The sequence below is a fragment of the Nestor notabilis genome, unplaced genomic scaffold (genome assembly GCF_000696875.1).
Source record: "Nestor notabilis isolate BGI_N333 unplaced genomic scaffold, ASM69687v1 scaffold10270, whole genome shotgun sequence".
In the NCBI taxonomy this organism is placed as follows: Eukaryota; Metazoa; Chordata; class Aves; order Psittaciformes; family Psittacidae; genus Nestor; species Nestor notabilis.
Genome location: NW_009909725.1, coordinates 84,271 through 106,647, shown reverse-complemented (window position 1 = coordinate 106,647; position 22,377 = coordinate 84,271). Strand labels below are relative to the sequence as shown.

Sequence of the window (22,377 nt, the reverse complement as noted above, 5' to 3'; positions counted from 1 at the left end):
CCCCCCCCGCCCTGTCGAGTTCGGAGGCGGATGGAGCTGAATATGTTTTCTCAGTCGTCTGGCAATAAAGGTTTAATGGGCATGAGAGGTCTTGAGGCAGAGACGCTTGTGTAATTGAATACAGATTGAGTTACGTTATGGAGATTTTCATGTCTCTGAAAGTTTAATTTTTGTAGTGTTGTTATGGCCACCTAGGTTTTGGCCACCCACTCTAAGGACGTCTGTCCCAGATACGTAGCAGTAAGCGTGGATCAGTCTTTTCCTCCTCATATTTTTAACACCAAGTAAGGATATGCAGGGTTCAAGGCCAGGTTGGACAGAGCCTTGGGCAACCTCGGTCTAGTGTGAGGTGCCCCTGCCCATGGCAGGGGGGTGGGACTGGGTGAACTTAAGGGCCTATCCAACCCAAAACATTCTATGATTCTTCACCGGTTGGAACTGGATGATCTTAAGGTCCTATCCAACCCAAACCGTTCTGTGATTCTATGATGTATAAATTAATAGCCCAAAACCAAGTCTTATGTTCCACTTCTTCCAGTAATCACAGCTGCACTGTGGTATTTATGGGTCGCTTAAACCTCCCACAACAACAGTCATGCTGACAATAAGACAGCTTACCCGGGTTGGTGGATCAGGAGGTTGCTGTAAATGACCTTTCTCAGGATGGTCAAGCAGGCTGTAGCTTGGCATTATATCCACTGTAATAATTGGGCTGTCAGAATGACATAACTCTAAGTAAATAAAAATAAATGATACTTAGTGACTTTGAGAATTCATTTGCTTCATTTAGCTACTGCATTTCTCATCCTCTAATCCGAGCTCCAGGAACAGAAGATCTCGTCCCAGCTGTTTGAAGATTTCAGCTTTGAAAAAGTAATAGTGGGTGACAAGATACTAGAACATAAGAATGTAGCTATATATAGCTACCTCATTTAGTACTGAAAGCCACATGAAATCTAACAAGTGTTACAGGATGAAAGTTCTTGTCGAAATTTTTACAAAGGAATATCTCTCATGGGTGCTTAACAATTAATTGTGGTCAGGGAAAACGCATATCTGTGTAGTCTCACCAGCATCTGTCTATATAGCTGTTCAGAGATGAGCAGTAAATGTGAGGCATATTTAACTCTTAAGTGGTGTATTATTAGGAGGCTGTAATTTTGACTGAGGTGTATAGGCTCCATTCTTTATCTTTGACGTATGAGGTAGTTACATCAACCTTTTAGTACAGCTTCTTGTTTGGAATCTGCTTTATGGGGTGTGGCTTTTTGTTACATGCAAAGCTGCAAATGCCATTAAAAAAGCTGTTTAATAGTTGCTACGTCATACTTCAAGTTTTTCACTAGCCAAATAGTTGTTGTGAGTTGCATTATTAATGGCATCTTGAAGTAGGTTTTTCTTTAGTTGCTGGTAGAAACTGGGCTCTGTTCTGAATGAATGAACACGAATTCTATATGCAGTTTCTCCCCCACTCCAAAAGCTTAGTGATAGTTTTCATAATTTATATATTTGCAAAGTATTTTTTTTTGTTGTTTGCTGCATTAGTAATTTAGTAGCATGTTGAAGTTTACAGCTATTCAGCTTAAACAATAGTGGGTACAAAGTTATTTCGTGTAATGCTGAATCAAGCACTTCACAATTTTTGAAGACTTTTTTTGGGACAAACTTGGATGAATTTAAAATGGACACATTACATTTAGATAGAACGTACTTTGTGTCAAAATGTCATAGATTTTGTATTCTGTCAACCATCTCCAGCCTAGGAAGTCAACTTGTGCTGATAGGTTTTTGGCAGGGAGGTAAGTGGGTTGCTTGTGCTAGAACAACCTTACGACTCATCAGCTGCATGTAGAATGAGGCAGGCTTTCTAAAAGTGAGAATGGCAAAAATCAGCATTTTCCTTCTCTTTAGCAAGCTGTAGCATAAAATAAGAAATCTACGTACTTTCATCAAAAGTAGTACATCTTCATTTTTAAATGGCAAGAGACAGAAGAATTTCAACTCTTGATCTAGCACATTTCATTTACTGACTGAGTTGACTGTGTATTTAATAATTTGGTGCCTATCTAGTTGACAGTGTAATTGCTTCTGTGGTGTTACAGGAGTCTTTTGCTCGTGATTCATATGAACTTCCAGCTTTGAAACTTCCAAATTTCCACTGAGACTTAGCAATAGATAACTGCTTATAATTGGTCAAGTAAATATGAAATCTCCTTTAGTTGTTTCTATAAATGAAATGTTTTTATAAATGAAATACTTTATTGGGTATCATATATAAGTCTTAGGTATTACGATCACTGGATCTTCATGGTCAACTGTAGTAATAGCAGGTTGCGTCTGCATAGTTTGCTATTGAAAGCTCTGCAAGAGTGGCTGGTCAAAGTGATTTATAACTCTCGTGACACCCCCACCTCTTCCATGGATCTCATATTTATTTGTAGGAGGATGTGGATGTTCAGAGTGCTTTGGTAGCCATCTTATGCGAGATGTTCAGAAAATTATTGCTTCAACTGCTGAAGAGAAGGCAGAGATGTTTTTATTATGCTCTGTAGTCTAGGATGTAACTTCTTTATTTCTTGCAAGCCTTCTGCAAAAGACAGATCAGCTGAGGCTTGCTCACAGGTCATACATAGCCATACCCACTCATTTATCAGCTGTGACTGCTGATTTTAATAACCCATACTCAATTCAGTTTGTGAGTGACTCTACAAGTCCACCTGCTTTTGAGAAGTCCCATGCTACTTAGTGCGTATTCTACTTGACACTATAAAAGAGTTGTCTTATTTTTGTACAGTTTTCTGAAAACTTTTTTCACATCTGGTTAAATTCTTGTATTAACTGTACATTCCTAAATATTAATTATTACTACAGGACTTTTTTTTCTTTTTTTTTTTTTTTTTTAAATTAAGACGATGGGCTGTGGAAACCACCTTCCCCTTGCAGCAGGACAGGTGCTGGCTTATCAGATAGAAAGCTGGATGGGCTTTACTCACCTTTCCAAGGTTTTGTTGTGGTACTTTAACAGTTCAGCTAAGTTGTGTTTGCAGGGGTGTCGGGCATCAAGTACGTCTGTTTAGACACACGTTGCCTTAAAAACAAAGTTCTGCAGGAAAACAGCATCATGAGTAGTAGTCATCAAGAATAACATAATATAGATCTTGCATGAAATGTGCATTTAAATGTTGGATAATTTGGCGAAGAGTCCTTAAGCTCAAAGGTACTTCTCAGAAATGCATTGATGAGAAGCACCAGTTAAAACTTGCCCTTCTTTGAAAGGTAAGAGGAATACAGATCAGATTAATACATTTCTTAGTGTTTTGTTATGAATTAATTTTGGAGTAGATATGATAAATGGCAAAGAAAAAGCAAACCTTCAGTTGACCTTTACCTGGTCTTAAGTTTGCACAAGATCTTTCTGGTCAACTGGTGACTTTATTTTCATTTAGATGGTGCTAAGTCCCTTTCTTTACGGAAGGGTATTGCATAGGAGGTAATTGTGAAGTGAAAGACAATACATCTTTATGAAAATTAATTTATTAAATTGAATTCTGAAGCTTCTAGTACATATATTCTCTGAAATACTTTTGGTGGTGTGGAAATCCCAACATCGATCGATCTGTCAGGAGATTTAGGATGTGGTATGGGTTTTCTTCAGTGGGGAAATATAATAATTATTGGTATGACAGCACAATGTTAAACTGTAGGCTTTTTTTTAAAAAAAAAAAGTCAAAATAGTTGACCATAAATACTTCTGATATCTTGAGAAGGAAATGGTGAATATGACCAATTACAAATAATTCAGTTGAAAGCAGTTTTGAAGAAATGAGATGACAGAAATGCTAGGGAAATGTTTTCAGGCTTATGATTAGGATATAAGATAGAGGATAAAATGTTCAGAGATGCTTGTAGTTTTGCTTCAGAAAAGGGAGTCTGTATTTTACGTTCCTGAAGAATGTGCTCTGACAGCCTGCTTGGCTAAAACAGTACCTAATACCCTGTGCTTGCTCTGAGGTTTTTTCTTCACCTCTGTGTCCTTATCCTTGAGGAAAGGAATGAACTTGGCTTCTGTAATACTTTCAACTCAGTAGTTGCAAACTATTTTTTAAAGTTGCTCTTGCAATTATTTAACTGACTTGGAATTATTAATTTTACAATTCATTTGACTAAGCTATTCTAAAACCTTTGGTATGGTGGTTGAGAGAAATCTCAGTTCTGTAAAGCAGGAATCCTTTCTACAGTCCTGTGCTCAGTTTACAATTTATGCATGCTCACTGCAGTACCATAGTGGTGGAAATAAGTACTATCTGTGCTATCCTTAAAATGGGCTGTTGCTGTCAATGTGCATGTAGTGTGGTTTGGGTTTTTGGTAGGAAAAAAAGCAAGAAAATTCAACAACGGGAAAATTGATTTAAATTTAACAGTAGAAAGCAAAAGTAGAGCTGACTTCTTCCCCTTACATATAGGAATAAGCCAAGCAATTTTTCTGTTTTACTGGGAGCTTGAGAATTGTTTCAGATCTGAACTTGAAAAGATGGGATAACAGAGAAACTTTCTGAGAGTTTTTTTTAGCCATCAAAGACTCCAGCTGACAAATGATCCCAAAGGCTACCTGTCAGGGATTGCTTGACTGGAGCCTTTTATGTCTTGAAGGGCAGTTACTTCTCAATGCAAAAATTGAATGTTTTGTGCTTCAGTAGTGAAGTGAGTGTATTGGCAGGATTGTGTTATGGTTTGGAATCCTTGCATTGTAGAAACTATTTTTCATAAAGAAATAAGGATTTAAAACTCAGTGTTGTGCCTCTAAGTGTTTTGGGTTTATTTTTTTTACACTAGTTGGACATGAATTTTCAGGTAGCAAACACAGGCCAGGCCCACACTACTGTCTTTTACTTTTCTTTACAGGATGAGTTTCAAGTCTCTGCCTGAGTTTTTATGGGGTTTTCTGCATCTGGTATTGTGATTAAAAGTAGAGCTAATACCTAACAGAAGCAGAACCAAATTGCAAAGCTAAATGTGTTATCTTTGAGTAGTGTATGGAAATTGAAATGCAGCTTTACCTGGTGAAACTTCATAGCATGGATTAATCATTTGTGTCCTTGTGCAGGGCTCCACTGTCTGGAAACAGTGGAGCATCAGGCCAAGTTTACAACCCTGGTGACTTAAGTAGGTGTAAAAGAATGACTACATTGTTCACATCTGGTGCACCGCCTTTTGCAATTAGTGATACTTAAAATATGTAATGTCAAATGCAAATGAAGCCTAGTTCAGCCTTTTGGTTTAGCTGTAAAAACATTTGAATTTGAATTATGCATAGGGTTGCAGGATTGAATTTGCCTAGTTAGACAAATTAGTCTGGCTTACTTGAATTTTACATGGCTTTATTTTATAAGCCTTTAAACTATTTCTCACTATGTTACGACATTGAATGGAATAGCTAGTTTTCTTCTCCTGAAGGATTTTTTAAGACATGTAATAGCTCAGTGTTCCAGTTGAATTATTATTGAGAAAACAAAGTAGAAGAGTGTCAGGAAACCATTGGGTTCTAAGGTGGATGGGCATTAATTTAAGCAAGTAGAGAAAATAATGTCATCTATGTGTGTGTATTTGTTTCAGAGGGAAGTGGAGAGTGAGAGACAGTAGCAAAGAGCTGAAAAGAATGTAAAAGAGAAATAATCAGCAGAGATAGGGCCTTTGAAGTTAAAACTGAGGAACTAGATTTTGAAGGACAGAAAACTAAAAGAAAAACTTAAGGTAGCAGATCAGGAAATCTCTTCATCTGACAGTAATTAGGCTATGAATACTCTAGTATTGAAGAGAACTGAAGCTGTCAAAGAAATAGAGTAGAAGTCAAATAATGAAGAAGTAGTGTGAAAAAAACCCCACTTTTTAGGATACTGTTCAAAGAAGTCCAAAAACTGGGTGGCAAACCACTATGCCTTCTTATAGGTAGGAAACATTCAAGCATGGGTATGCATGGAGAAAAGTAACTGTTAAGAAGAATGAAACTGATTAACTGTAGACCCTCAAAAATCTCTCTTGGAATGTTTTTGGTTGGTTGGGGTGTTTTTTAAATAAAAAAACTTGCAGCAGACTAGAAAGACAGTGAGAACAAAGATAATGCTGATGTTTAACACAAGGAAAGCAATACACAGGTTGGGAAGAATATCCTAGGACAGGATCCAAGCAGGAAAGGTGAGGGACTGTTAGCCAAAATTTTAGCTTTCAAACTGCTACAGTGCGTTGTTAGCATTACAGAAAACAGGAGAAGAGGTTTTTGGTATGTGTTTCAGCCACTTGGGGAAAAACAACCAGATGGAAAAACCCCAAGCAAACAAAAGAACCGCACAACAACAAAAAACAAAACTTAAACTGTTTCAAGGTGCATCTAAGCCTTGCCTGCCTCAGTGCATTTACAAGCTGAAAGCTGTCATTGTGAAATAGGCATGGGCTTGAGAGGCTGCATTACACCAGCCTAAAGATGAGGCAGGGTGGAATTTTACTTAGTTGTTAAAAAATACAATTTCCTATAATGCATTGAGTGATGTTTATCATTGCAGGTATTGTTGTGTCATTAGAGCTTTCATCTTTCCTTCAGTTCTTTGCATACTTTTTTGGCTTTTAATAAGTCCTAGAGGCCCATGCCAAAGAAGTAATATCAAGCTGTTTCTGAACTACAAGAGGTCTATGCATTTTTTTAAATTCTCCCCTGATGAGAAGTATGTCTGATTGTTCAAGCCTTTTGCAACAAACTGTCTTCATTGACTGTACTTGTCTTGTCATCTTTTTAAAGGTTAATTTAATCTAAAATGAGAGTACGCCACTTCAGGTTCACTTCTACAAGTTACATGCTAACAACTCTAAAAAGGATGTGTGAATGCTGAATAACCAGTCCTCTCCCTGGAACACACATGTGACCTGGCACAGATTCAGGAGCTGCTGCCGGCTCTATTCAGAGCCTTGAGCAGATTAAGTTTGAGAATTCTTCCTTCAAGCCTTGTTTATTACAGACTTACTTGAACTGTGCGTAGTTCATATATTTAGCTTCCATTTAATGATAGGAAATGCATGACTGCAAATGTGGTAGCTTTTTATTCAAATGTCTTTGACTTGAGTGAGTTCAGACTTCTGCAGATTCACTGTTCACTCTGCAGGATAATAAGCATTGAGGGTTTTTTGTAATTATTATTATTTAATTATCTTTGTGTTACAGATTTCAGTTTCTCCAGCTTTTCCCCTTTTGGGAAGGAGATTGTTTAAGCACATGGGATTGTTTTGGGTTTTGTTTTTCTTGTTGTGGGTTTGGTTTGTTTGGTTTTTTTTTTTTTTAAAGCACACGTTCAATTTGTTCTTGGGTTGCAACAGATAACATGCATACTGCAGGCTAGACTGGTCCCATCGGCTGAATACGTGCTAGCTGTTAGCACAGTAAATGCCCTCATCTTCTGGTTTAGTTTATTCCTAAGTGAATCCTCATATACTCCTAAGAGTATTCAGTGCTGCAAACCAGAAGATAGTAAGTGAAATTCATCAGAAGATGAGCAAAAAGGATTCCTTCAAAATCACTTTCCTAATCCCAGCTGAAATGCTGATTTGGAGACCTCCTCCTCTTCCTGGTTTAAAGCAGGCTGAAGAAAATATTAAGCGTCTTGCAGTTGCAGTGTGAAAGGAAAAGGGAAGGCATTTGAAACTTGTTTTCCTTTAAACAAACAGGGTAGTGTTGCTGGTTTTGTTCTGTGAGAGACTAGGTAATATGCCTGTTCAAAAATAGTGCTAAACTGTGATACTCAGGAGAGGAGTTTTAATCTTCATAGCTTTAGAACTTCAGAAAGCTCCAGCAGGTACCTCTGCTTTCAGGACCTTGTTGAAGAGATTCCAAGAAAGTAGTTTTTGAGGGTGTGATAACCTCAAGTAGAGGTAATGTCTTTATCTTCCACTTCTTTGTGATTCTAATGCAAGGTTTATAGACATAAGAATGCACACTGCTGTTCCCAGGATTCTGTAGCTTCTTCCATGGAGCCACCAGTTCCACTGTTGCATTCTTCAGAAGCAAAACAGAAGGCCAAATGCTGTCATGGCCGGTTAGTCATTATAGTACTGCGTGTGGAGAGGATTTAGTGAAGTCTTCAGACCAGGCTGCTTTAATCTGGGAAGTCTAAAGAAAAATCTGCCTTTACAGCTAATTCTTTTAACAGGCACAGAATGTGGCTGTTCTTAGTTTCCAAGATGATACTTAATCTCTTTACTTGTCAGCCTCTGCTCTTCCAGTATTGTGCCAGACAAGCCAAGTTCTGTAAAATGTATATGCTACTTAAAGTAGGGAAGGAAAGCTAACACCTGTAGACAGGGTTTTTTTTAAAGGTTAAACTTTTTATGTTTCAAATAGATTCTTTAAATATATGCGCTCATGCAGTTTACGAACCCGAGTTTGCTTAGAGAAAAAGGGAGCCACTTAATTTTCACACAGCAGAGAAGGACAAAAGGGTTCACAAGTGGTTCTGATTTCTCTTTTGTGGTATATTTTCTAAAGTGCCTGATGCCAACTACAGCTGTGGGGGATTTTATCTGCCACCTTGCAGTGTAGCATGCTTCTGACAGGCATGTTAGTTCTTAGAAATGAGAGATGACATCACTGTCCTGTCATTCACAGGGTTCATTGCTAGGCAACAGTTAATGTAATTCTATTGTTCAGTGGCACTACTTTGAATCTTTGCTTTGTGTACAGAAATTGTATGTCTGCATTTTGCCATGTTGTACCTGACATGGCAGGATTTCTGTAGTTGGATTAGCATTTCAACATCTTTTCTGCAAAGGGGCGATTTTATAATAGCATGTTCACTTCAGATAATCTTGTCTGGGGAAGATGCCTTGCTGTTGGTCTCTGACTGTTACTGAATTTTCAGCGTCTCTACTGTTGTATCTACATAGCACCTTTTATTGGATGAGTGCGAGCTTCCTCGATGCTTTTAAGATTCCTGCAGAGTACACGCTTACCTTCACTGCACAAATTGAGGAAGAGAGGTGAAATACATTGCTCAAATCCATGCAGAACTGATGATGCTTTTGAGCTGGCTCTTAATACCTTTGTCTTTGACACAGTGGTTCTGTAACAGAGTGTTGTGGAAAATATTCTATATATAAAGTATTATTCTAATAGTGTTTATGCAGTATTGTTTTATGGGAAGTAGTTGCAGTAATACTGGAGTATATCTAACACATAGTAGCAAACAATGCTGAAATATAGGTACCAGTCATCTTACAGCTTGTCTGGTTCTGTGCCACACTGAACAGGATGCCCAGGCCTGTGGAACCTCTATCATTAGATTTTTAAAGACTTTAGACAAAGCCTTGAGAAACCTGGTCTGAATTCATTGTAGACCCTGCTTTGAGCAGGAGATGGGACTATATCATCCCCCAAGGTCCCTCCTGGCCTTAATTATTTGTTGGTTCTTTGATTCTACAATAGCATAACCCAGTCTTGTGGTATTGTAGCAATTGGAACCAGCTATGTGCATGTCTGCCTGCCCTCTTCTTTGCAACACAAGGATAGGACATTTGTAAAGCAAAAATTGAGAAGGCCCTTTGAAATAAATATCTGTTAGCTGGCTCCTCAAGCAACAGCTGCCTGTCCTTCACTAGGTGTGCTCTGCTTGAAGTTAATGAAGGTACAGATGTGTTGCGATAGCTGTAAAGGGGAGGGGAGGTAAGGTCACACTGGATTGAGTGCTTTGTCTTAATGCTTAATGTTCTGAATCTATATAGTGGCAGCTCCATCCTAAAGGTCTTGGTTGCAGTAACTTTAAGTGGGTTTTTTTGTATTTTTGTTTAATAAAGACCATTTTGTATAACGATTCTCCTGAAAACATGTTTTTTATAAGTTCTCTGGTATGTGTGTCTGGGTATTTGGTTCTCTCTTTTAATAACTGGTGTTTCATATTTGTTCCTACCTGCTTTGTTGATTAGAATTTATTTTTACAGTGCTATGAACGCTTCAGAAATGCTGTTGTTTCTAGCAGTTTATCTTTCCTTAGCAGAGGTTAAAGTTTGCAATGTGTGTTCTGTTCTAACGTTAAATCGTAGGTAGTAATTAGCAAAATGGAAGAAGAAGTGGTAGGTAAATAATAGCAGGTAAAATTAACTGCATACATGTACTGAAAGGCTGTAGAATGGCAAGTAACTTGCTACTTGGATGGGTTGGAATCCTGTTCTCAAAGTATGAGACAGTTTGTGAATGTTAGACTATGTAGAAAGCTTAGTTCGTGGCATGGGAAGGAAGTATTTGAGAGTAGGAGGCAAGATTTTGGTATTCATGGCATGGTTACGCTCATTTCTTGATGATGTGCCTCAGCAGACTTCCATTAGCGTAGTCAAAACTAAATCTGCCCAGACTAAATGTAGTTTGAAAACTACTGGTTGGCCTTCATTTGAGATGTTCCTAGTAAGCATATGCTATAACTTAGCAAAGATGCCTGAACTTAAAAAATAAAAGTAATAAATTCTGAGGAAGACTGCTTTATGGAGTTTGATAAAACACTTGTATATCAGCCTTGCTGAAAGGAGGGTTTGGTATTCAAAGCAACTTAGTGTTATTGTCTGTTGTAGGCAGCAGCAGGCATACTGTGCTACGTGGGAGCCTATGTGTTCATCACATACGATGACTATGATCACTTCTTTGAAGATGTCTACACACTGATTCCAGCAGTTATCATCATAGCTGTGGGAACACTTCTTTTTATTATTGGACTTATTGGCTGCTGTGCCACAATTCGAGAAAGTCGCTGTGGACTTGCTACGGTAAGCTGCAGAGGTTTTATGTGGTGGTCTTTGCTTGTATATTTTGCTGCCTTTCCTTTTAATGGACTTCTGAAATGTGGGTTTCTTAAGCTTGTTCTAATTTTATGGCCTTAAATGTATTCTCTTTATATTTTATGAACATCTTATTTTGATTTTCTGTTCCAAATAATGGTGTGAAATTAGCCAGTCCCGGCAGTAGAAGGCTCCTCAGTTGTTCCTTTTTTAGAACTCTAGTTATCTCATTAAAAAACAAGAATGTAAAGCTATATAATTAAGTCATAATAGTTTTCAAATCTCATCTTTATTTGTTCTGGTTGAAAAGCTGAAATTGGACAGAGACAGAGGTGATCCAGGAGCCTTCTTGTTTTCAGTGTTTTGTCGAGGTTAACTAAGAGTTGTTATGATGCCTAAATATTTTCCTTTATGGCTCAGTATGGACATTTTATTTGTTGTATTTGATGCTATGTGTTTCCAAGAATTTTAACTGTAATCTCAGCTTGAGAATTAAGTAGGAGAGAGGCCAGTATTTAAACTGTCCCCACATTTTGTTTGTTTCTGTCTTTGTTGGATGCTGTGTGCACTTCTTTAACAGTTTATTTTAAAAATGTTCTTAAATATGCTAAGAGAAATGTATAGCTTGATGGCTCTGCCAGTTGTTACAGGCTTTAGGTCAAGAAACATTCTCTTAGTCCATCTACCACTCTTAGTAACAGCCTGGGGTGCTGCTTTGTTGTGGCAATCGTATTTATCTTAGAGAAAGAAGATTGAAAAGAAACACTTGATTAAAGCACTCCAATATGGTGTTTTCAGTCCTAATGATCAGCGCTTGCCTGGCTGGGCAGCTTATTATTCCTTGGTGAAGCTATGAATGCTAGAGTTCCTTGATGTAGTTAGTTCTGGGCTCATTTGGTCAAATTAATTGCCTGCTTTGTTATCTGTTAAATCAAAACCTTATCTGAAAAATGACTTCAAGTAGCAAAATCTATACGGAGACTTTCAGAGAGTAAATGGGTAAAATTATTTGCACATTCTTGATTGTATTTTGCAGTTTGTGATCATCCTGCTCTTGGTTTTTATCACTGAAGTTGTGGTGGTGGTCCTTGGATACATTTACAGAGCAAAGGTAATAATGTCCCAATTTCAGCAAGTGTTTTGTTGTGAAACTGTGACCAAAATACAGAGGTGTTGACTTTACTGCATTTGGGTCTGTAGAACCGTTAATAGGTATTTGTTAAGGGAATAAAACCAAATCTCTACTTGGGTTAATTTGAGATGTCAGTATCTTAAAATTTAGAATGTCAGTATTCTTCAGTGTAAAGCAGAAAGTTTTCCTGTAGGCAAAAAACTAGCTGGAATGTATCATTAAGAGTTGAACAGTAGAGAGGGGTCATGGTGAGTTGGTTGGGTACATTTCCATTTTCCAGATAGTCTTCTAATTTATTTATGCTTTGACATTGTGAATGATTTAGGTTACACAATATTTGAACATAGAGCATATTGTTTTGATATGCAATAACTTAAATGTTGTCTTGTGTTTTGGTATACAAACTAACACTGCATAATAATAAATAGATTGAATGTGTTAATGTATACTGTCTAGCTTTATACAGGTTGTTGACAGGAGTTATGGCTAAAGAAACGATTACTTCTCCACTGTTTGTTCAATGGAAGTTAATAAACAGAGCCAGAAAAATTATATAATTGTGTTTCTACTAGCACAGTATGGGAAAGAAATATACTACGTGGTATTAGAGATACCACAATGTAGCTTGACAAACTTTCTAACTTGTACAGTTTCACTGGCTTTTGTTATATCTACATCTAAATTTTGCCCAAAAAATAGGAGAAAAGGCATTTTTAGCAGTGACGTGTGGTATGATCACAGTATAGGACACTCCATTGATAGCTTAATAGCAAGCTGGACTACACCACCATTAACCTTTCTTTGGCCTTCTGTGTTTATATAAACCACAAGGGTCTTACTAGTTCAGTATTCTGTCCTTGCTTTCTCCTGCTATCATGGAAGAAACAGTGAGACAAACGTGAAGTAAAAATATAGCGTGTTTGCTTAGTTTACAAAGGAAGGCTGCCTTGAGTAAGCAGTGCGTAAGAGGACCTTGACCTAAGCATGATAATTCTAGCTTAGTAACAGGTAGAATGGGCTGTTTCAACAGAAATGGTGGTGCTTAAGTTCAGGATATGTTTTTCTCATGGTCTGCATCTGATTTCTGGAATCTTGGCAGTGCACTGAGAAGATCATTTGGGACTCTGAAACTTGTGGTGGAAGTAGTCCTTAGAAGCAACTGATGAGAGCAGTACAGTTCCTGGAGAATGGGAAACATGTTGAGTTCTTACACATTAACTTGAATAGTTACCCTATGCTCCAGTACTTGCAGAGGTGGACTGTATTACACTATAGTTGTTGCTCAGGAATTACCATGGATCTGATTTGGATTAAGCTGTGGTCATTTTACACTCTTCTGTGTTTGGTCTTTAAGTGGCTTGCTCTTTTCAGTGAACAGCATTCAAAGCAGATAGAAGCAGATGCATAGATCTTTCTTTCCTAGCTCATCTGAAATTGCATGCTTGAAACACTTGAAACTTGATTTGGTCCCAGCTTGCATGTCCTGTTGCCTCTCACTTTTGTTTTGCTACCATCCAGTTTCACAGCTGTAGGTCAGAGCTTGGGGGAAGAGGGGTAGTAGTCTCTTTTTGGTGGCAGCATGGTATTATGTTAAGTCATTTGTGGAAGTCAGTATTTGAAAACAGAATCTTAAATCTTTCGGAAGATCGGCAGATTTTGTTAGTAAAAAGGCCATCTTCTATTACCTTACAGTACTTAGCATCTTAAACTGTTGTTTCAGAGTGCAGCAGGAGTGTGAGAAATAACCTGAATTTACCACCAGTGAACTGGGAAGCGAAATCTGCAAATATTTCTGATTATTTTTGCCAGGATAAATAAGGCAGCTTTGTGCTTTGCTAATTTTGTTCTGTTGATTTTACGTGCTATGTGTGTGGTTTTTGTTGTTGGCTTCCTTGATTGTTGGTTTCATTTTTTTGAAGGCATCTGAATCATGTTGGGATTACTTCAGTGTTAACTGTACAAATTTCCCAGCAATGCTTTACAAACAAAAGGAAACATCAAGTCAGAGCAGTGGCTCATCAAAACTGTTGGTACTAAGCGGGACTGAATATAATGTCTCAAGAAGGTGGCATTGTGCCCTTTGAAAATACAATGACTGATCTTGAAATCGCTTAATTTTTCAACATGCCTCTGTAAACCTGCACATGTGGATGCCATTCAGACTCCTACTTCAGAACACTGTGGAGCATGCCCAGGTCATATTGTGATAGACTGACCTGTTGCAGAATCTGCTAGCATTGACCCTTACTGGTAAAAGTAAGGCTTCTTATAAGTGGCAGTAGGGATAAAACAGGCTGTCAGTTGGTTGAGGATTTAATGTCTTTTTTTCCCCTGGGTGGAGTAGTTGACTCCTCATTTTTCATCAGACCTGCCAGTTAGCCCAAGCTAGTGCCTTCTGTTTGCATTGTATGTAACTTGCGTGGTTTTCAGGCATTATATTGCCCTAATTGAACCATAAGCCAAATGATATACAAGGAAGCACAGAAATAAATGATTTGAAACCCTATATGACAAACTGAATAGCTGTTTTGTTATATAAATTGGAGTTGTAAATCACATCAAACAATTGATTTTAAGCTGGTTTGAAACAAGTTGCCTGTGCAGGCTAAATTGACTTTTATTCCTGTCTATCTTGTTACAGATTTCCTTGTAAAGATGACCAGCGTTCTTGGGTGGTGGGGAATTAAGCTTGTGCTATTGCTGTAGAAAATTCTTCCAGTAAAGCATTTAAGGGAATGATGTGTTGGCAAGACCCTCCTGCTGTAACTTGCAAATCTAAAGAATATGCATGCTTAGTTAATGCTCAGCCTCAAGATTACATTCCTTGCACATAATTCCTGTTGAATGCGATAGGAAAAAAAATCGATTCAGAGGCTGTCTTACTATTGTACAAATGTTTAGCTACACCAAACTTTCTGTGCATTTAAATAAGTTTACAGTGAAACATGTTATTAAATGGTTCTAGTCAGACTTCCTCCAAAATGGGCATCATAAGACACCTTTTTGGGGGATAAGTGATGATTCTTGGGTGGCATCCATTTCTAACACATGTACTTGACAGCATCTTCAGCAGCTTGACTCATCTGCAGTAGCTTTTAGGAGCTATTCAAGTAGCTGTTGCTATGCACGACAGTCATCAACTTTTCTCAGAAGGTGTGGGGAGACTGGGACTGAGCAGAGAGCTTGGTAGAATAGTCAGCCAGAAGACCTCATCCTTGGGAATTTACTTGTGCTTCAGTCAGAATTGGAAGAGCTGGTAATATGACTTACATGTATCCTTGTGGTCTCAAAAGGAATGAGATAGCCCTGGTAGTTATACTGGGTTTGGTTTGGAAATTTGAAGGAGTAGAAGGAAGTGGAAAGGTGAATGAATGTATGCTGTGGTAGAGAGCCCTTAAGTTTATGGAATGTCTGCCACAGTGTCGTAATAAAAGCTGTTTCTGTGGAGGTACGTGGCAAAGCTGCTTTGTCTAAAATCTTGTGGCAGATAGCTGCTTGGGTGGTTTTCTTACCCATTTGCTGCACACTAACATCATCTTTGCAAAAGTCAAGTTAGAATTTTAAGAAGCTGTACCACCCAAATATGCTGATTTCAGGTGATAGGGAGTTACCTTGGTTTCCTGTGCTGCCATAATTAACAGTGAAATAACTTTAGCCTACTTCTTCAGTACTACTTCTGTTGGTGTGCTAATGCAGATGCTTTCCTGCTACTTCACAGGTAGAGGATGAAGTTGATCACAGCATTCGGAAAGTATACAATGGATACAATGGGACAAACCCTGATGCAGCCAGTCGTGCTATTGACTATGTACAGAGGCAGGTGAGATGGCAAGACTCATGGGAACCTTGTAGTCTTTTCTGTCCTTAAAACATGAATGCTCTGTTGCTCTGGTACTTGGATAGCAGTTATTCTGACAAATCTAGGAAACAGCTGATTGGTCAATAAATAGCTGAACTTGGTTAAAATTAGTAGAATTCTGACACTGTTGATGCAGATCTCTATTTTGTGTAATTGGCTATGAGTCAGTGTTTGGATTAAAATATTTAAACTTGCATATTTTTCTGCAGTGGGACATGATCTTAATGGACTTGTATATTCTTAATATTAAATTATTGTATATGCTTGGAAAATCTGAATATTCTTGGTGTTGCAATTAGAATTGCTGTGTCATCCCACTTCTTGACTGATAGACCCAATGGCTTTTTACCTGTGTGATCTTCCAGTTGCGCTGCTGTGGGATCCATAACTACTCAGACTGGGAGAATACTGTCTGGTTCAAGCAAACTAAAAATAACAGCGTGCCGCTTAGCTGCTGCAAAGCAGCCCTCAGCAACTGCACTGGCAGCTTGACCCGCCCGATGGACCTTTATTCTGAGGTAAGACCCCCAAAGTATGAACTTAGTAGCCACATGATTTTGCTGACAGTCACTTTATTTTCTTTTCAGTGGGAGCATGAAGTTTTGGGTATATTTGCTTTAACAGGAAATAAACATGGTTTCTAGGAGAAAAATAAGACCTCCTTTTTTTCATCACCCTTAGTGATACACAAATTAATAACTTGGTTTAGTGTGTGGATTATCTTTCTGCCCTGTTTGATGCTTTGGGAGCTTTTTGGGGGGGGGGGGGGATGTCTATATGTGGTTGCCACACGGATATATAAGAATTCTACTTGTTTCAGGGGTGTGAGGCTCTGGTTGTAAAGAAGCTTCAGGAGATCATGATGTATGTCATCTGGGCAGCACTAGCATTTGCTGCTATTCAGGTAAGAGAATATTCTTCATCTGTAAACTTTTTCTCAGCTGCTGTCCAGGTTATTACAGGTATGCACAGGATGATGGCAGCTTTAGTCCCTGCTTGGTCTGGGGGGTAAACGGACACCAGTCAAAAGGATCTAAACATTTTAACACAGAGCTTTTCAACCGTGCATGGTCTAAAACTACCTCTATGTGGATGTATAGACAATATCTGAAAAATCAATGGTATGTGCAGTTATCTACTAGAGAGTAAGTGGTAAATTATTTCTTAAAAAGTAATTATCTCAGTATTAAGTATAATTAATGTGCTCTGATGATATTTAACACTTGAATAATTTGCATACTATTTGATTTCAAACTTTAAAACAGATAGTTCAAACTTCATGCCATTTTAGAGGTACACCAGCTTAACTGTGCTTCATGGCATACAGATAATGTCAACCTCACCCAGGAGATACACCAGGGTTTTTGACAGCATGTTCAACAGAGCTTTGCCTGGTGTCTTAAAGATTTCTTGGGTTCTGGACTTTAGCAAAAAAGGATGTTCTGAACCTGGAGATGCTGCCTGCTTGAAATTGAGCACTGATGGTATCCCAGATAAACCTTAATTGTTACAGTTACCTGGTTGTAAAAACTGAGGCAATAGACTAATGTGTATCTCAGTATTTATTTAGATTATTTAAAACAAAACAAAAACCCAAATAAACCTAGGGCTGTATTCTGAACCTACCTGTAAAACTGGAATTTTGAATGCTAATCGATTGGGCAGGCTTAGTGCATTATTTATATTATTTTCAGCCTGTGCCAGTGTTACTGTCTTCAAGAAATGTAGCACATATGCTGAATCCCAGGGACTTGAAAGCTAATTTTGAAGCTACTTTTGTGCCTTTCACAGTATTTGAATTCAGCAAACACTGTACCTGTTGAGTCAAGCATTTTAGGCACTTTTTTCTTCAAAAGCAGGTTTTGAGCTGGATTGTGTGTTTGAAGGTAGCAAATCTTTTGCAAACAGTCACGTGAAAATATGGTTGAATTTCTGTTTCAATGCTACAAGGATATACTCATAGGTAACACTGTATACATTTTAACTGTGCAGAACCAGATTACTTCAGGTGTGGAACTTTAAATTTGGTGCTCAGGCTTCTGAAGGTTATTTTTTTTAATTACCATTCTTAAAACTTTGACTGTTAAAACGATATTTAGTCTTCTTGAGCACTGAAATGTATTTGTGTAATGTAAATAAAAGTATTTACCACAACCATAGCTACTGTGGCAGATTTTTATGTAGGGAAAAAAAATGTATGTTATCAGGTTGGGTAAGCTGAATCCCAAGAGGAGGCATTATTCCTAGTTTTGGAGTTTGCAGGTTGATTAGCAGGTACATCCCAAAATGCAGCGGAGTTATAATCCTCCCTGGGATTGGGCCACAAATGCTGTGGCTGCTTGTATACATCTGTTATTCATGGCTCAACCATTCTAGGCAAGCATGTTAGTTGTATCCCTTCTGCAGTGAGTGCTCTTTACTTTGTCTCCACATGTCAGCAATCAAGCTACTGGCAGAAAGTACATAATTTCTGAATAGTTCATCAAGAAAATAAGAGCATCAGAGAAATGTCTTTGCTAGTGCTGCAGTATAGCATTTTGAAATGTTTTTGCTTAAAGGTAAAACAAGCTACATGATACCTGGTTAGAAAATGAATTAAGGTAAGTATAGAATGCAGGGTGTTGGGAATACTCTTGAAATTCCTGTCTAGTAATACTCACTGAGTATTACTAGTAGTAATCACATTTAAGTCTGCCAGAAGTCATATTCTTGTATCTTTGCTCCACATTTCAAATGGTTGTAAATTCACGTGGTTTTAAAACAACATTAGTTTCAGTCAAGGTGGTACTAAACACTATTCCAATTCTTCTATTATTCATATCGTGAAATGTAGGACATAAGTTGTGACACCCACGTTTGTAATACAGGATATAAGTATGTGCTTAGCCTGATTCTCAGCAAAATAGCCTGTGTGCTAATTGAATTGGAGGTGAGAATGGACTCTTCAGCAAATGGCCTGTAACCTACATGGTCATGGCCTATAACCTTGGAGGAATAATTATGTTTTTCTTACCTTTTGGTGAGTTTTACTACTTTTCTTAGACTCACTGCATATAGTCCACTCTGAACTGATGATTATTTCATGTTATGCAAGAAGGCTGTCCAAAGTTCATCACTTCCGATAACTTACAGTCAACAAATTCAGCCTTCAGTATGTTCTTTCCAATGGCAAGACTGAGAAGAGCAGAAATTTACAAGGCTTGGGATTTATGACAACTTAGTCTGTTTTGCACAGAAGTGATTTTTTTTTTTAATATGCTCATGTCTCAGTTACCATGGGAATCTTCCCGCATCCAATAATTCCCTGGTCTCAACTCCAGTGCCAGCACAGAACTGTTATTAAATAGGAGGCAAACTGAAGGGAGTAAAGGCATTGCCGTGCAGTAGAAGTGCTGCTGGATTATCTGCAGAGTTCATTCTCAAAGATAGCTTTTGAAGTTAGTCATCATTTCCAAGATCCTGACCCTGCCCAATGTATATCCATCAAGTGAGGGGGTTTTTTGTACCAAACCCAGCAGATTGGTTTGGTGAGACATTGGATCTAGTTACTGCTAGCAGGCAAATTTTATAAAATAATAACATTTTTATTAAAAAAAAAAACCCTAAACAAACCTGACGGTGGGATATGCCTGAACTCTTCAAGCTGAAGGTAGGGTTGTGCACGGCTCCTGCCTCAACACAGACTTCTAAAATACTTTTGTTCACAATATTAAATAGCAACTGAAGAGAAACAGAATCAAATGCCTTAGAAAAGGTTTTAGAGGTGTGAGCATGTTTTTGAAAGTGACAGATTATTTCTACAGAGAAAGTTGAAATATGGGAGTTATTTCCGTGATACTTCGAATTCTAGGAATATGCTCAGTGGCCTCCTAAAGGATACAAATGGTTTAAATAGTAAATGAAAAGTTGATTGCATAAGTTTTTGTTACAGTACCTGATGGTTACATATCTTACACAAATGTATAAATTGAACATCTTGAGTCATTGAACAGGATTATCTTGTGTGGATAATAATTGTAAATGTGAATGAATGAATTGGCTAGAATGGATTATAGCAAAAGACTAATGATGTTTCTCTCTGCAGCACACTCTTCATTTTATCCTTGTTTTGAACAGGAAAAAGCAGAATTTCTTGTACTTGCAGGCCATGAGCCTTATTCAGAGTTCTGTAGCTACTGGCAACTACCAAAACCTCTCCATTTCATAAGTCTAACAAGTGTGGGGGTTTTTAAATTGTGGATGTAGCCTCTTCCCTTAGAAGGGCTGAATCCATGAAGAGGACATGTTTTCTCTTCTTCCAACATAACAACCTGAGCTAGTTGAAGATGTCCCTGCTCATTGCAGGAAGGTTGAACTAGATGACCTTTAAAGGCTCTTGCTAACTCAAACCTTTCTGTGGTAACATCTTTGGGAGTTAGTCTGAACTGGAACCACCCCAGTACCGATGGAAAGTGAAGAAAGGTACTGATTTTTACCAAAGGCCAAAGTGCCACACTCTAGGTTACCACTCCATACACTTCTTTGAATTTGAGCTGCTTTCTGCTATAGATTCAAAGCAGGTATAATGCACTCCAGACAAAGAATTCTGTTAATCTTTACAGCTTGTTCCTGTCCAGGAAATTAAAAGCTTGTATGAGAATTTCATCATGCCTCTTTTTAATTGCTGCTTATTTAGACTCAGAGTTCTTAAATTGTTCAGTCTTTCAGCAGACTTAGCTACTGTGTTGCATGTACCATCATTTAGTTTTAAAACATGTTACACATGTGATGTTTGCATCAGACTTGATTTTAAAACGTCCTTCTCCTTTTGTGTCCCAGTGCTGTTTTTTCACTGGGTTTTTATTGTTTGAGAGAAGAAGCTTTACGCTTGGTTGTCTGCTCAGCCATTTCATTCTTTTTTGCTTTCTGTTCAAGGGGGTTTTGGGGCAAGTTTTTTCTGGGGGGGATGCTTTTAGAGATTTACCTTCTGGGTGATGCTATTTAGTCCAGAGCTATGACAGAAGCCCCTTGAAGTATTTGCATCTGTGAATGAACTTCTATCCATATAACCAAATCAAGACAATCTCTTACTTTACTAGAAGTAGTTACAGTCTTATTCTACCTTCAGTAAATAAGCAGCTTCTGAAGAATATCAGACCCTACATCCCTGCTTACATTCATTTGATTTAAGCCTTGTAAATATATACAGGCTGATCATACCCTAAATTCCTGACAAACTTGTCAGCAGAATCATGTGGTACCGTGAATTTTAACAGCAAGAAAATGTCTTCAAAGTGAATAATTCACATTGAACTTAAGCTTTCTAGTATGACATTAAGAGACTGAGCATTTGAAAGATTTCAGTGGTGAAGCAGATTCATAAAACTAAAGTTCTCCTCTTTCTCATTGTAGTAATTAGTGGCTAATGCCTTTGAATTTCACTTCAATTTTTTTTTTTTTTTAGACCAAAAAGAGTATCTAAAAAATCTTTTGCTTTCATTAAAAAAAAAAAAAAAAAAAAGAAGAAATAGCCATTCCTTCCATCTGAGTTCTGGAGGCATAATGCAAATGGCTGACCAAAAAACCTTTCGTTGAAGACTCCAAGGCAGTCTTGCAAGAACATCAGGCTGGAGTTTGTGGCCCTCACTTTTCACAGCAGGGCATGAAGTTTGCTCAGGGACAACGCGTTTGTTGCTGTTTACCTTCTGGCTGTTTACAGTCTTGCAATGCATGCTGACGGTTTCTGTGCTGAGGTTAAATCTCTTGAAGTACCTTCTTTACACTCAGCTTGTTTTCTTTTCTCTGTTTCTCTCCATAGCTTCTGGGCATGTTGTGTGCCTGTATAGTACTATGTAGGAGGAGTCGGGATCCTGCCTACGAGCTTCTCATCACTGGCGGAACCTATGCCTAGAAGAGAATGCGAACATGCAGTTCAATCTTATCTCACTCATGTGGAAGGTGAACGGGCCAGGTCTACTGCAATAGCTTTCTTGCCCTAAGCTTAGTCAAAGCACACCTTTCACAGATGACACAGCTGTACTGTACACTGGTGATGGGCAAAACAACTCAGCTTTACACACACCCATATAATTACCTGTGACTTTCACTGTTTTAGCCAGCTATTCATGTATCTAAATGTTTTAGTATACTAGTAAACTTTCTAATTTCAGAACCATTTGCGAGTTTTGTGTCATTTGGTTGATATGAAAGTCAAAGGATGTGTGCCTACTTTGGCAGATTACCTCTAAGCATTAACTGGCTGATTCTAGCATATAGAGAGGATGTCTTAAAACCTTTGCTACATGGAACTTTTTCAGCCAAAGTTGTACAAAGGAAGCCAGCTGTATTTAATTGGAGAAAACCAGATTTGAATCTTGCCCCTCACCAGTGTCACTTTTTAAAAATCACTTAAGTCCAGTACACTTTTATATAAATAAAAGGAAAAAAAAAAGAGACTAACCAAACCCCAAAACTTTAGGATCATGTGACTGCAGTTTTGACCTTCCAGGAACAAATCTTTCAGACATTAGTAGTTTAAAATACAAGCTGGCTTTTCAGGAGTATAATGTATGCACTACTGTTCTATAATGAAATATTTCATTTT

General features: G+C 38.0%; 1 protein-coding gene across 1 annotated transcript; it reads left to right on the top strand.

Annotated features, from left to right (window-relative positions):
- The first annotated feature begins 10,092 nt into the window (after positions 1 to 10,092).
- On the top strand, positions 10,093 to 22,377 carry TSPAN3 (tetraspanin 3). The gene is made up of 7 exons (XM_010020729.1): positions 10,093 to 10,107; positions 10,600 to 10,791; positions 11,840 to 11,914; positions 15,654 to 15,755; positions 16,160 to 16,312; positions 16,615 to 16,698; positions 21,592 to 22,377. The coding sequence occupies exons 1-7, from the start codon at positions 10,093 to 10,095 to the stop codon at positions 21,682 to 21,684; spliced, it is 714 nt and encodes a 237-aa protein (XP_010019031.1). The 3' UTR covers positions 21,685 to 22,377.